We start from the raw sequence: 14,115 nt of genomic DNA on the forward strand, positions 1-14,115 counted from the left end.
ACAGTGCTCCAGCTAGGATTTGAAAAGGGCAGGGGGGCTTTTTTGTCAAAAGGGCACTTTCGACGCGCAGTATTTTGTCAAAAGGGCACTTTCGACGCGCAGTATTTTGTGGAAAGGGCACGTACTAGCGCACGGGTGTTTCTGGAATGCTTCCTATTGCATGTTAATTTATATGTTATAAATAATTGTATTCTTCCCATTATTCCCATAATGTCTACAATGAGGATTAAAGTAATTACAATGTAATAAGAGATTTATGAATAATCATATGTAAAAAAAAAAAAAAAAAAATTGGGGGGGGGGGAGGGGGGGGGCAGGGCGGAGGTTCGGGGGAGCAGGGCGGAGGTTCGGGAGGGCAGGGCGTGGCGCCCTTCGATTTAGGCCTAGCTGGAGCACTGCATGAACCAACAAGGAAGGCAACTTGTAACATAACAAATGGGCTGTAAACAAAAGTTCGCACTTTATTATCTCGCATTACATGGGTCTAAATAACGTTTAAAAGCTCCTTACTGATTGGATTTAACAGTCCAAAATCATCCAATCAAGTAAGTCCAGACACAAATCTGTCAGAACATTTAAAGCCATGCTGCGTACAAGCTATTTAGAAAACAAAAATCTTAAACCAAAAAGTTCGGAATATTTCATTTTGTGGTTATAGACAAGTGTACCTGGCTGAAATTGATGAAATATTACTTGAAAATCATTCATGTATTTCTATTCAACAAGAAAGTGGTAAAATATTTGTGGACAACATAAAAAAAAATCATAAAAACTTGTGTCTGCTACAATTTTACTAGTGGTTACGGAAATTACCGATCCTCCAGATGTATTAACAGACATGCCAAATATGAATGGCTTTCATATTTCAAATTTATCAGCCTTGAAATTATCCATTTGTAAAATGAGAATCAAAATAATACATTTATCAACCAGTTAAGTCAGTTACACCAAACAGGGCTATAGATAACTTTTGGGGTATATTGGGTAATCAACCCGTTTTTGACAACAGGGTTTTTGTAAATTCAATAGTTTTAGCAAAAATTTTCACCCCCTACTTTTGAGCTTAATTGGGTTTTTCACCCCCGGTTTGTTAACTGGGCAATTTAGGGAATGACATAATTATATCATATATAATAACAAGGGACAAAATTGTCACAAAACCAGGTTTTCATTGTGAAAAAAAAATCTGATAAAGGGAGAAAACTCAAACTGAACTTTTGAAATGACCAAAAAAAATTAACCCCCTTTGTAATTTTTTTTTTTTTTCAATCTATTTTTAGTCGTGGCGACCTTGACATTGGAGATATTGACGTGATTCTTTCGTGGGACACACCGTCCCATGATGGTGAACAAATGTGCCAAATGATTTTAAAATCTCACAATGAATGACATAGTTATGGCCAGGACAAGCTCATTTATGGCCATTTTTGACCTTTGAACTCAAAGTGTGACCTTGACCTTGGAGATATCGACGTAATTATTTCGCGCGACACACCGTCCAATGATGGTGAACAAATGTGCCAAATGATTTTAAAATCTGACGATGAACGACATAGTTATGGCTCGGACAAGCTCATTTATGGCCATTTTTGACCTTTGAACTCAAAGTGTGACCTTGACCTTGGAGATATCGACGTAATTATTTCGCGCGACACACCGTCCAATGATGGTGAACAAATGTGCCAAATGATTTTAAAATCTGACAATGAACGACATAGTTATGGCCCGGACAAGCTTATTCCGCCAGCCCGCCAACCAGCCCGCCAGCCAGCCAGCCAGCCAGCCAGCCAGCCAGCCCGCCCGCCCGCATTCGCCAATCTAATAACCAGTTTTTTCCTTCGGAAAACCTGGTTAAAAATCTACTAAGGTTACTATATTATTTTTACAAATGAAATTCAAAAAGGTACCTGTACATAACGAGAGCTTTGTCACAGACATGACGAATACCCCCACATGCTGCATTGACACAGAATATTTTGCATGTTGTCTTCACAAAAAACAGCAGACCATGTTTAAAACGCACTAAGTGACCCCGTGACCTAGTTTTTGACCGGGATGGCCCATGTTCGAACTTGACCTACACATGATCTAGATACAACTTCTGACCAAGTGTGGTGAAGATCGGATGAAAACTACTTGAATAAGAGAGCGGACACCATGCTCAATGTTTAAAATGCACTAAGTGACCCCCGTGATCTAGGTTTTTATCTGCCATGCCCCATGTTGGAACTTGGCCTAGACATCATCTAGATACAACTTCTGACCAAGTTTGGTGAAGCTCGGATGAAACTACTTGAATTAGAGAGCGGACACCATGCTCAATGTTTAAAACGCACTAAGTGACCCCGTGACCTAGTTTTTGACCCAGCATGACCCATATTCAAACTTGACCTAGACATCATCAAGATACAACATCTGACCAAGTTTGGTGAAGATCGGATGAAAACAACTTGTATTAGAGAGTAGACACTTAATACGGACCGACCAACCGACAGACAGACAGACCGATCGATATTCTAGCTCACTCTTATATACAGTAATTACTGAATTTCTTATCAAAGTTCATTTATTTTTGCGTTAAATAAGACCGAGTTTGTGAAAATCGCTGCACAATTGATGAAGTTATAATGGCTGTTCAAAGCGATGCACCCCTTTTTCGGGTCATTTTAAGTTGAATACCTTAAAAATTAAAGTAGAAATCGGACGGGTCTACGAATTATTACAATAATACCTTAAAGATTGATAACGGCTTGAAAAACTGCCTTCTTTTCTTTAAAGGACGGCGTATAAATTATCCGGTACATTTTTATACGGAAAATAACCAGCCTAAAAAATAAGCCCGGTGATTGTAAGAATTGCGTTTCGTGACGCAAGGTTTTTACGGGAATTACATTATTAAATTTGTATTTGCATTTTTGTACGCTTTATTTTGAATTTAATTACGTTTTTGGTTATTTTAATTGCGTCATTACGCAAATACGCTTGTTATATATAGCCCTGATCAAAATCTTTGGGCGCAGCCACCGTGTTTTTCTGAAACCGCGAAATCTTGCTTCTTGGAAACGGACGATCGGTTATTTCCGCAAACACTTGGAAAATTTAAGCAGACAAGTTTACATTAATATTTTTATGTTTTCCGCAAAATGTGAATTTTATGTGCATCTTTCGTTTGAAAAAAATACAGGCAAAGATTAGAAATGTAATATAAAATGCCAATAATTTTGAAAATATTCCCTTTTAATCTGTGTTTTGGTTTTATAAGTCAATAACTATAGCACTTTATCGATTACTTTATAATTTATTAAAAACATTAAATGTTTCTCCATAAAATAATGACAACAGATTGATAGGAAGATATGATTATATCATGGTTGTTAGTGTGTCCTCCTAGATTCTAAGAATGGACATGTAAGGAAGTGCCTGTTACTTAAATTTATTTGCCTTTATTTGTTGTAAAGACTTAAAATTATAATTAAAAGTCTGACTTGTTTTGAAAATGTTTTCATTAAATAAAAAGTCAATTTAACTCTTTAGTGGTGGAGAAGAACTAGTGGCTCAACAGGGAAAGAGGCTATATGCTTAATGAAATTTAAAAAAACAAACATCATAAAACAATATATTTATAAATATTTTGGAGACTTTGTACATTTCATACAATAGTATAATAGTACAAGTTTTTGTTTAGAAAACCCATAAACATTTTAGAAAGTTTGTAACCCCTTGTTGCTAAAAAATCATTTAAAAAATAGAATGTTCAAAGTAATCAATTAAAACAAACAGAAAATGTTTTCTTAAACCTTAAATATTATTTCTGCACTCATTTGACACGTAAGCGTTCTTGAGTTATCATCCAGAAACCATTTTTCTGTTTCGAGTCACTGTGACCATGACCTTTGACCTAGTGACATGAAAATCAATAGGGGTCATCTGCGAGTCATGATCAATGTACCTATGAAGTTTCATGATCCTAGGCGTTAGCGTTCTTGAGTTACCATCCGGAAACCGTTTTACTATTTCAATCACTGTGACCTTGACCTTTGACCTAGTGACCTCAAAATCAATAGGGGTCATCTGCCAGTCATGAGCAATGTACCAATGAAGTTTCATGATCCTAGGCCTAAACGTTCTTGAGTTATCATCCGGAAACAATCTGGTGGACAGACTGACCGACCGACCTACGGACATATGCAAAACAATATATCCCCTCTTCTTCGAAGGGGGGCATAAATATCTTGAATACATGTATTGTGTTTACTTAAGTTCAATTTGACAGATACAGTAGATGCCGCTTAATTGAATAGCCCATTTGTCACATCTGAATATTAAATTATCGGGAGTATTCAATTATACAGAATCAATTATATTCCCAATGTTATCACTGTTTAATATATACATGTGTCCATGTTATCGCGTTTTTAACCTATCATTTTAGTATGAAGGCATTTAATCTTTCAGTACTTGTACAAGAAATTAAGTAAATAATCCACATGATTTATTTACATGCTAACGCAGTGTAATTGTTAACAGAGATTCACTTTCATTTTTGCCCAGTATCAGAAAGTCCCCGGGAAAAAAGTTTTTTACGTGACACTGCGTATGAGGCAATAAAACTGTTCTTTGTGCATGTATCGTGCATTCAATCTAAATTTAAATTCACTCATCCAATGAAAGCTCTGCCCCATAATGCACTGTTCTTTTTACACTTCTGAAAAATGGCGTATTCATATGGTTGTGTTTATGAAATTCTTAAACATATTTATCGTCATAAATGTTCAAGAGTTTTTTTGTAAGTGATGTAATTTTATTGGATTATCGGATAAATGTGCACATTAGAAAAGCGGTATATATACTGCTATCGATACGATTCGGTTTATATGCATGTATTGGCAAATGACAACACAGCATGGAAATAAACTGTTGAAGTGTGTTACTCGACAGTTTGTATTCAAAAGTTTGCACCTGACTGCAAACTGTGATCTGCGTCAGTTTTAACCAGAGACTCCAGTGTTTGCATTGTACTTGGCCCGCATACTACACCTGTAAGTCACGTGACGCTTGACATACATGCATTGTGTGAAATGAAAATAAAGGCAGTCAATGGAGTGTGGCTCTCAAAATCGTCGATATGATGCGTATCCTTGGAAATTTATGACATTCTATGAGGTCGTTTTCAGCAATGGTGTGATCCCCAATGACTGGAAGGAGAGCCACATCCTTAACCTTTACAAAGGTAAAGGGGAGGCTCTAGACAGAGGAAACTACTGTGGGTTAAAGCTTACGGACCAGACGATGAAACTGATTGAGTGTGTACTTGATATCCTCATACGCGAGATGGTCGACATCGATGGTATGCAGTTTGGTTTTGTTTCTGGTAGAGGTACCACTGATGCAATCTTCATCATACGCCAGCTGCAGGAAAAATACATCGCTGCAAACAAGCCACTGTATATTGCCTTCGTCGACCTTGAGAAAGCATTTGATAGAGTACCAAGGAAGGTCCTCTGGTGGGCCCTGAGGAGTCTTGGGGTTCAGGAATGTGCAGTTTGTGTCATACAGGGCATGTACACAGGCACCAGGAGCCGAGTACATGTCTGCGGACAGTGCAGCGAGGAATTTTGAGTTGGAGTAGGGGTGCATCAGGGTTCTGTTCTCAGTCCCCTGCTTTTCATCCTAGTCCTTGAAGCTCTGTCGAGGGAATTCCGCACTGGGGTCCCTTGGGAGCTCCTTTACGCTGATGATCTTGCTGTGATCGCGGACTCACTGGAGTGTCTCTCCAGACTGAAAGGTTGGAAGGATGGTATGGAAAGCAAAGGGCTGAGGGTCAACATGAAGAAGACAAAGCTCTTGATCACTGGTCCTGGACTGAATCTCCTGCGTGACGCTGGAACATATCCCTGTGCGGTATGTAGGAGTGGAGTGGGAGTGAACTCCATTGAGTGCACCCAGTGCAAACTGTGGGTGCACAAAAAGTGCAGTGGCATCAAGGGAAGGATCACCAGCATCCCGGACAATGTTTGTCCGAGATGCCTGGACCAGGCACGTCCAATTGATGGAAGACCAGTTACCCAGGTGGTCGTTGACGGCTCACAGCTGGATGTCGAGGCCAGCTTCTGCTATCTGGTTGACACGCTACTGTAAAACTATTAAAGTTCGTGTGGTACGAATTTTCGTGGATTTCGTTGTTCCACTGAACCACGAATTCAAGTACCAACGATTATTTTTACATTTTTAATCTGAACACAATCCTTTCCAAATGTCATTGCAGACATTCTCTAGTGTTTTCGGTTATCTGAGATATTTGATTGAGATATGCTATGTAATACAATATGTTGTTTTCTTGATAAGTGTTTGGGTAATAATACTTTTTAAATCAAGCACGGAATTTAAACTGTACATCAATGATTGTTCTCTTATACGTGACGTCGTAAAATTAACAGCTTGCAGATTTATCACATATGTCAATTAGTGCCAATTAAAGTTAAAAGAGACATAACGTATTTTGGGGACCTTATTACTCAATTGTTACTACTAGGGGACCGATTGAGCAGAGAATTGCAAATATTGTCAAAGCAACATTGATGGCAATTAGCGAGCGGGGACCCACAAGATCGTTGCTTATTCGCTCTTATCGACAATTATCGGCAACACTTTCATGCTTCAGTGCACATTAATCACAAGCCTTGCTGTCAACACACATTAGCAGATTATTCTTCGTTATTACTCTGGTTGTCTAAGAAAAGTTTAATTATTATGACTGTCAATCTTCCCCGAAAATTTGAAATCCACGAAATTACGTGTCAAGGAATTAGTTGTTTTTTATTAAACCACGAAATTTCATAACGACGAATTTCTATACGTTTACAGTATGTGCTGGGGGAAGCTGCGAACTTGCCATCATCACCAGATGCTGCACTGCCTTGGGAAAGTTTAAGAAGCTACTACCAATACTGACGTCGAAGCATGTTTCCCTTAAAACCCGTGGCAAAGTGTGCAATGCTTGTGTACGGTCTGCCATGTTACATGGTAGTGAAGCGTGGGCACCATCCGCTTCTAATCTACAACGACTTCATAGAAATGACAGAGCAATGGTCAGCTGGATCTGCAGCGTCAAACCTGACGACGGAGTCAACACTGACACGCTGCATGGTAAACTAGGGATACCATAAGTCACTGCATCACTGAGAGCCAGACATCTGAGGTGGTATGGGCATGTCAAACGTGCCACTTCTTGCATTAACCCTATCATGAAGATGGCCATTCCTGGTGCAAGAGGTAGAGGGAGACCAAGAAAATCTTGGTCTGACTGTGTCAGGGATGACATGCACACCTGTGGCATGGAAAACACAGACCCACAGAACAGAGGAGCGTGAAAATCAGGGGTTAGACGCTCTAGCCGCCTGCTGCCTACCCCAGCTACTGGGACTAATCCAGCAGCAGAAGACAAATAAACTCAGGATCAAGTCAAGTCAAGTACGCTGGATTATAGTGTGCAATCAATAATTGGCTATTCAATTAACAGGAATACACCATATTTCTTATCAGATTAAGCGTAATTTTTACAATGGGAAGAGATGCAAATGGTTCGGTGTTTTCAATTTCTATACAATTAACCAGATTATTTGATTATACGATATTCAATTAAATGGAATCTACTGTATAGATATGGAAATAAAAATTTATATTTAAAAAAAAGTATTTTTTAAAAACCTTAAATTGGAAATTTTAAGTAGTCATTTGGGAAAATGTATACTTTTTGTATTGGGTATGGGGCTGAATAACGACCCCCAAATTTGTAAGATAAAAAACACTGCATATCCAACACTTTGATTAAGAGAAAAACTTGTTTACCTTTTAGTGGAGAGCATCATAAGGCCACCACCACCACCAGTGAGATCTTTTTTTAAGTTGTTTATGTCATCTTCACATATGTGGCTCTGAATGTCGCTGCTCACACGGGACCCTGGGCAGGTCATACTCAACGGGGCGTTTGACTGAAACTGAAAACACAATTAATCCTATATTATGTATTAATTGCATAACACAGTGCTCGAAATTAACATTTAAATTCACTTGTCCAGTCAGACTAGCGGCATAGAATTTCAAACAATACAGTTTTCATCCCCACGCTCCGAACTGGAGCGGGGTGATTATGTGGTTATCTCCGCCGTCTGTCCGTCCTTACGTCCTGGCCACTATATCCTCCTACACTATTAGCACTAGAACCTTGAAACTTAAACACATGGTAGCTATGAGCATATGTGCGACAGTGCACTATTTGGAACTTTGATCTGACCCCTGGTTCAAAAGCTGTGGCGTGGGGTTACGCATCGGCCGTGGCTGCGCCATTTCTAGTCTGTACTGAATTTAAAAAGTAAATTTCTATACAGTACTAGTTTTCTGTAATTTAACAACATAAAATATAGTAATAATTTCATATAAATTGTATTTAAACATTATTTCACACTGGACCAATTCTCCTACAGAGTTATTAATGTATGCAACAGTTTACCCCAACATGTCGTGGATGCAGAAAGTCCAGTCAGACTAGCGGCATAAAATTTCAAGCAATACAGTTTTTATCCCCACGCTCCGAACTGGAGCGGGGTGATTATGTGGTTATCTCTGCCGTCTGTCCGTCCTTCCGTCCTGGCCACTATATCCTCCTACACTATTAGCACTAGAACCTTGAAACTTAAACACATGGTAGCTATGAGCATATGTGCGACAGTGCACTATTTGGAATTTTGATCTGACCCCTGGGTCAAAAGCTGCGGCATGGGGATACGCATCGGCCGCGGCTGCGCCATTTCTAGTCTGTACTGAATTTAAAAAGTAAATTACTATACCAGTACTAGTTTTCTGTAATTTAACAACATAAAATATAGTAATAATTTCATATAAATTGTATTTAAACATTATTTCACACTGGACCAATTCTCCTACAGAGTTATTAATGTATGCAACAGTTTACCCCAACATGTCGTGGATGCAGAAACCCAGAACAGTTTCAAACTAGCAATGGCGCGGCCGCTGCCGATGCATATCCCCATGCCGCAGCTTTTGACCCTGGGGTCAGATCAAAATTCCAAATAGTGCACTGTCGCACATATGCTTGTAACTGGCAGTCTGTTCAGGTTTTATGCTGTTTGATATTCATTACCATCGTTGAAGCCTTAAAAACTTGAATCTAAAAAAAAAGGTCTTAAATTTAATTTAACCTTCTAAATGATTACAAATGCGTGATAATACGTATCTAAGTAGTAAAGGGTTAAAGTTTCTAATTTGTAACCCAGGTAATTCATATAGTTTTCCATAAAAATGACAGTCTTTATGTCTTTATAGTCACTAAAATGCTTTGTTAAAGCTAAATGAGTTTTAGGGATGGAAATGACCAATCAAAAACAAATATGAGCCTGGTTTTCCCGTCCAGCACTTTTTATTTACATCCCTAACAAGAGGGCCTGAAAGGCCCAAAGTTGCTCACCTGAGATAACAAGATATTATTGGGACAAATCTTCTTACCAAGTTTCATTAAGATCGGAAAATTAATGAGGCCTCTAGAGTGTAAACAAGGTTTCACTATAGCCATATAAGGAAAAATGCCCCGCCCCTTGGCGGCCATGTTTTTCAACCAACACTCGTCCAAGAAATTATTGGGATAAATCTTCTTACCAAGTTTCATGAAGATTGGACAATAAATGTGGCCTCTAGAGTGTTAACAAGATTTTACTATAGCCATATAAGGAAAAATGCCCCGCCCCATGGCAGACATGTTTTTCAAGCAAAGGTTACCATTTTTTAAATCATCTAAGATATCATTGAGACAAATCTTCTGCGCAAATTTCATGAAGATCGGAATATAATGTGGCCTCTAGAGTGTTAACAAGGTTTTACTATAGCCATATAAGAAAAATGCCCCGTCCCCTGGCGGCCATGTTTTTCAACCAACCAGCATCAATTTCGAACTCGTCCAAGATATTATTAGGATGAATCTTCTGACAAAGTTTCATGAAGATCGGACAATAAATGTGGCGTCTTGAGAGTTAACAAGATTTTACTACAGCCATATTTAGCCATATCAGGAAAAATTTCCCGCCCATTGGCAGCCATGTTTTCAAGCAAGCGTTACCATTTTCAAACTCATCCAAGATATTATTGAGAGCAATCTTCTGACCAAATTTCATGAAGATTGGACATTAAATGTGGCCTCTAGAGTGTTAACAAGGTTTTACTACAGCCGTTTAAGGAAAAATGCCCCGCCCCCTGGCGGCCATGTTTTTCAACAACCAGCATCATTTTAAAACTCGTCCAAGATATTATTAGGATAAATCTTCTGACCAAGTTTCATGAAGATCGGACAATAAATGTGGCCTCTAGAGAGTTAACAAGATTTTTCTATAGCCATATGTAGCCATATAAGGAAAAATGCCCCGCCCCTTGGCGGCCATGTTTTTCAAGCAAACGTAACCATTTTCGAACTCATCCAAGATATCATTAAAACCAATCATCTGACCAAATTTCATGAAGATTGGACAATATATGTGACCTCTAGAGTGTTAACAAAGTTTACTATAGCCATATAAGGAAAAATGCCCCGCCCCCTGGCGGCCATGTTTTTCAACCAACCGGCATCATTTTCGAACTCGTCCAAGATATCATTGGGATGAGTCTTCTGACCAAGTTTCATGAGGCTCGAACAATAAATGTGGCCTCTAGAGACTTAACAAGATTTTGCTATAGCCATATATAGCCATATAAGGAAAAATGCCCCGCCCTTGGCAGCCATGTTTTTCAAGCAAACATTACCATTTTCGAACTCATCCAAGATATCATTGAAACCAATCTTCTGACCAAATTTCATGAAGATCCGACAATAAATGTGGCCTCTAGAGAGTGAACAGGGCAAATGTGGCACTTAAGAAATAGTTAGCCAGTCGTTATGTATACTCTGTTTTATCTAGACGCATGGTAAACTTAGTATTGATTTTTTTTTTAACAGATAGTCAAGCGCTTATGTGTTTATTAAATTCTTTGAAGAGGTCAGCATGGCTTCTTCGAAGCCAAAACAAATTACTTCCCAAAGTAAAATGGATCCTTTTTATACGGCAAAAGTTGTATCGAGTAAAAACATTGTACTGCCAATACTGATGATTTAATTTCCTCTGTTTTCAAATAAAAAAGGCAGGATTGGCTTATTGACCGGTCAATTGAGTATTGACCGGGCCGGCGGTTTAAACCGGTCAATACTGGTCATTACTGGTCATTATTGGTCAATACTGGTTGATTGAAAATTGTAGCATTTAAACATGACAAAGGAAGAATTTAAGCTATTCTATATTAAATCAATCATTATTCTGTAATTGATAAACTTTTTTTTGAGTTATCTATTGTAAAAAAAATCTTTAAAGCTGTAAAAAATTCTTCTTTATTATTTATGGAAACGGTCTCAAATACAAAAGAACTAAGGCAATATCTTTATCTCAGTGTATCACATCTGTTACTGAAGTATTATTGCTATTGTAGTTACCATAGTATTTCACTGATCTATTGATAGATCTATTTGATAAGCTGATGGACAAACAGAACTCTTGTGGTTTCTAGGGTCATAAATGATCTGGCCCCTAAGCCTTTATTGGTAATGAAATGCATGCTCTGGTATGTCTCTGATAGTGACAATGAAGCAAATCTGCCCTTAGGCTATTTCATTTCACTCAAACAAAATGAGTTAACTTGCTATTATTGTTATTAATTTAATAGTTACTTCTAACTTGTCTCCTTTCTATATTAAGAGGGTTTTCATATTTTAAAGTTCAATTGGTTTTCAAATGAATAAGCAATCAAAGTTCTTGATTTTGCCAACAAATAATGTTTACAATTGTGGGTCTACTCTAGACGCTTCTTTTCAATTATTTCTTTCTTTTAATAATTATTTCTTACAATGTTTTTTTTATATCAATGGAAAATAAAGTTAAAGAAATCCAGGCAAGAATCATACATGCCAGACGTCCCGATCTCGGCAGGACAGTCCCGCTTTTGGGCCCTTTGTCCCGGCGTCCCGATATGAGACGATTTGTCCTGACATTGATTCATAAAAAAAGATGTAAGGTCTATAGGTTCCCAATAAAATTCGCTATTCAAGCTCTGTTTCGCTAACACTTACCACCGCTAATCCCTTTATTGCCTCCAATTAACAATCCGATTCTACTTCTCGTGTGTACCAGTGTTATTGATGGCATCTTATCAGCGATTTATCGGCTAATTATTGATTTTATCAGGCATTCACACCATGGTGGTCTTCAAGATAGTGGTCGCTTATTGCTATCAATAGTTATATTATAATGAAATAAATGTTAAAAAGGTGTTTGCTTTTGTCTTTGTTTGAAACGGTTTACAAAACAATTGTTTTGTAAAATTAACTCTATGTCATGAGTCTTTTACATTCAATGTTTAGTTCCAAAATAGCGGGATAATCCGAATGTGCAATATACCAAAATCGCAACAAACAGTCCAATAAGTGATACCCATCCTGTCTAGTGTAATTGGGTGTAATTGTAATAAAAACAACGAGGTGCTATGCATGACAGTTTGACCCTACTCCAATTAAGCTAAAAACAATGAGGTGCTATGCATGACAGTTTGACCCTACTCCAATTAAGCCACGACAATTGACAAGTAACAAACTGCGCTCTCAATCCCTCACTCAAACGCCGATCCAGAACGTTGTTTCAGCGCACTGAAAAAAATTCAGAAAGAAGAAAGGGAAAATCTGGGCCATAGAACAGTTGAGGCGTTGTTGGCAGTCAAAATGAACACAAAGACAGTTTCCTTCCACCAAAAACCTACCTCGGAAATGTGTACGGCCGCGCATTCCGTGTCAAGCTGATGTAACTGTTCGGTATATAGTTTACTGTAACCTGTACTTTCAGTGTACTGGATAGCCTCCCCTGCGTTAATGTTTGCCATTGAAAGTAATATAATGGGTATTGTTGTCGTAATGTTCCAGATTTTGTACTCTAAAAAGATGAATATTATCTTCTTTGTTTGCTATTGTCTTATTAAATAAAAATGTTATAGTTATGTTTAAGATTTCATGCTTCATATCGGATGTTTTATGTCTGGAATAAAAGTATCAAGAGTTTTTGTTAGTACTATACTGACTACAGTAAAGGTGGAATGATAGATCGTTTTAGGTGTCCTGCTTTTTGGTCAAATGTCCCGACAATTTTTTATGGAATGTCCCGCTTTGGACCTAAAAAATTCTGGCATGTATGCAAGAATACATGACAAGTAAGGGTTGTGTCAAAGATACCATGTAAGGTCCTATTATCAGTTTTGGATGCCCTAACCTGTATAGGCGAAAAGACTGTGAAAGACTGTGGAGGCAGTGGGGCATGAGGAACAACTAATACTCAGCAGGTTTTTTTCCACTTTTTGGGAAGATAGCCCATGGCTTTGGAATTGGGAATTTTATCAGCATTTTCATGAAATTGGGAAAATAAATTTATTAGCCTTTTTTTCCACACGAAAAGTCCACTGATTAGGGAAATACTAAATTTGATTTAACTCTTTATAATCATTCAAATTAAAAGAAAAAAATCATATAATACTTTGTTAGATGTAATTGAATTAAAATTGAGATAAAATACACATAAATCTTCTTTTTTTTTTTTTTTTAAATTATTTTTTTTGGCAATTGGGATTTTTTTGCCACATTTTGAGAAAAAAGTATACTTTTTGGGATTGGGAACATAGCCGAATTTCGGCTATAAAATCGGGCCAAAAAAAACCCTGCTCAGTAATTGACAGGTTTTTGTTGAATCAAGCACAGAATTTTCTGAGCATTCATAATTCGTTAGAATTGAAAAAAAACATTCAATCAACTAGAAAAATCCAATTGACCAACTAGACTCATTTGCAAAATTTTGAGAGATTGGCCTACAAATTGCATGAACAGGTTTAAAATAGTGGGTATTAATAGCTTAAGACATTATTGGCAATATGTCTGTTTAATTTATATTATCAATATTGTTAAATTAAGCATGGAATATTTATCAAAATTGGGGGTAAAGTTCAATCGACCAGTATTGACCAGTAATGACCCAGGGGTTTTTATCT

At 37.7% G+C, this 14,115-nt stretch overlaps 1 protein-coding gene across 1 annotated transcript in view; it reads right to left on the reverse strand.

The window, feature by feature from the left end:
* The window catches only part of LOC127839695 (uncharacterized), a 34,396-nt gene that overhangs the window by 9,629 nt on the left and 10,652 nt on the right, over positions 1–14,115 (reverse strand). The window contains exon 2 of the mRNA XM_052368079.1: positions 7,849–7,997. Within this exon, the coding sequence (XP_052224039.1) occupies positions 7,849–7,997 (149 nt within the window). The remainder of the gene's footprint in view (positions 1–7,848; positions 7,998–14,115) is intronic.

The sequence above is a fragment of the Dreissena polymorpha genome, chromosome 7 (genome assembly GCF_020536995.1).
Source record: "Dreissena polymorpha isolate Duluth1 chromosome 7, UMN_Dpol_1.0, whole genome shotgun sequence".
NCBI classification, from domain to species: domain Eukaryota; kingdom Metazoa; phylum Mollusca; class Bivalvia; order Myida; family Dreissenidae; genus Dreissena; species Dreissena polymorpha.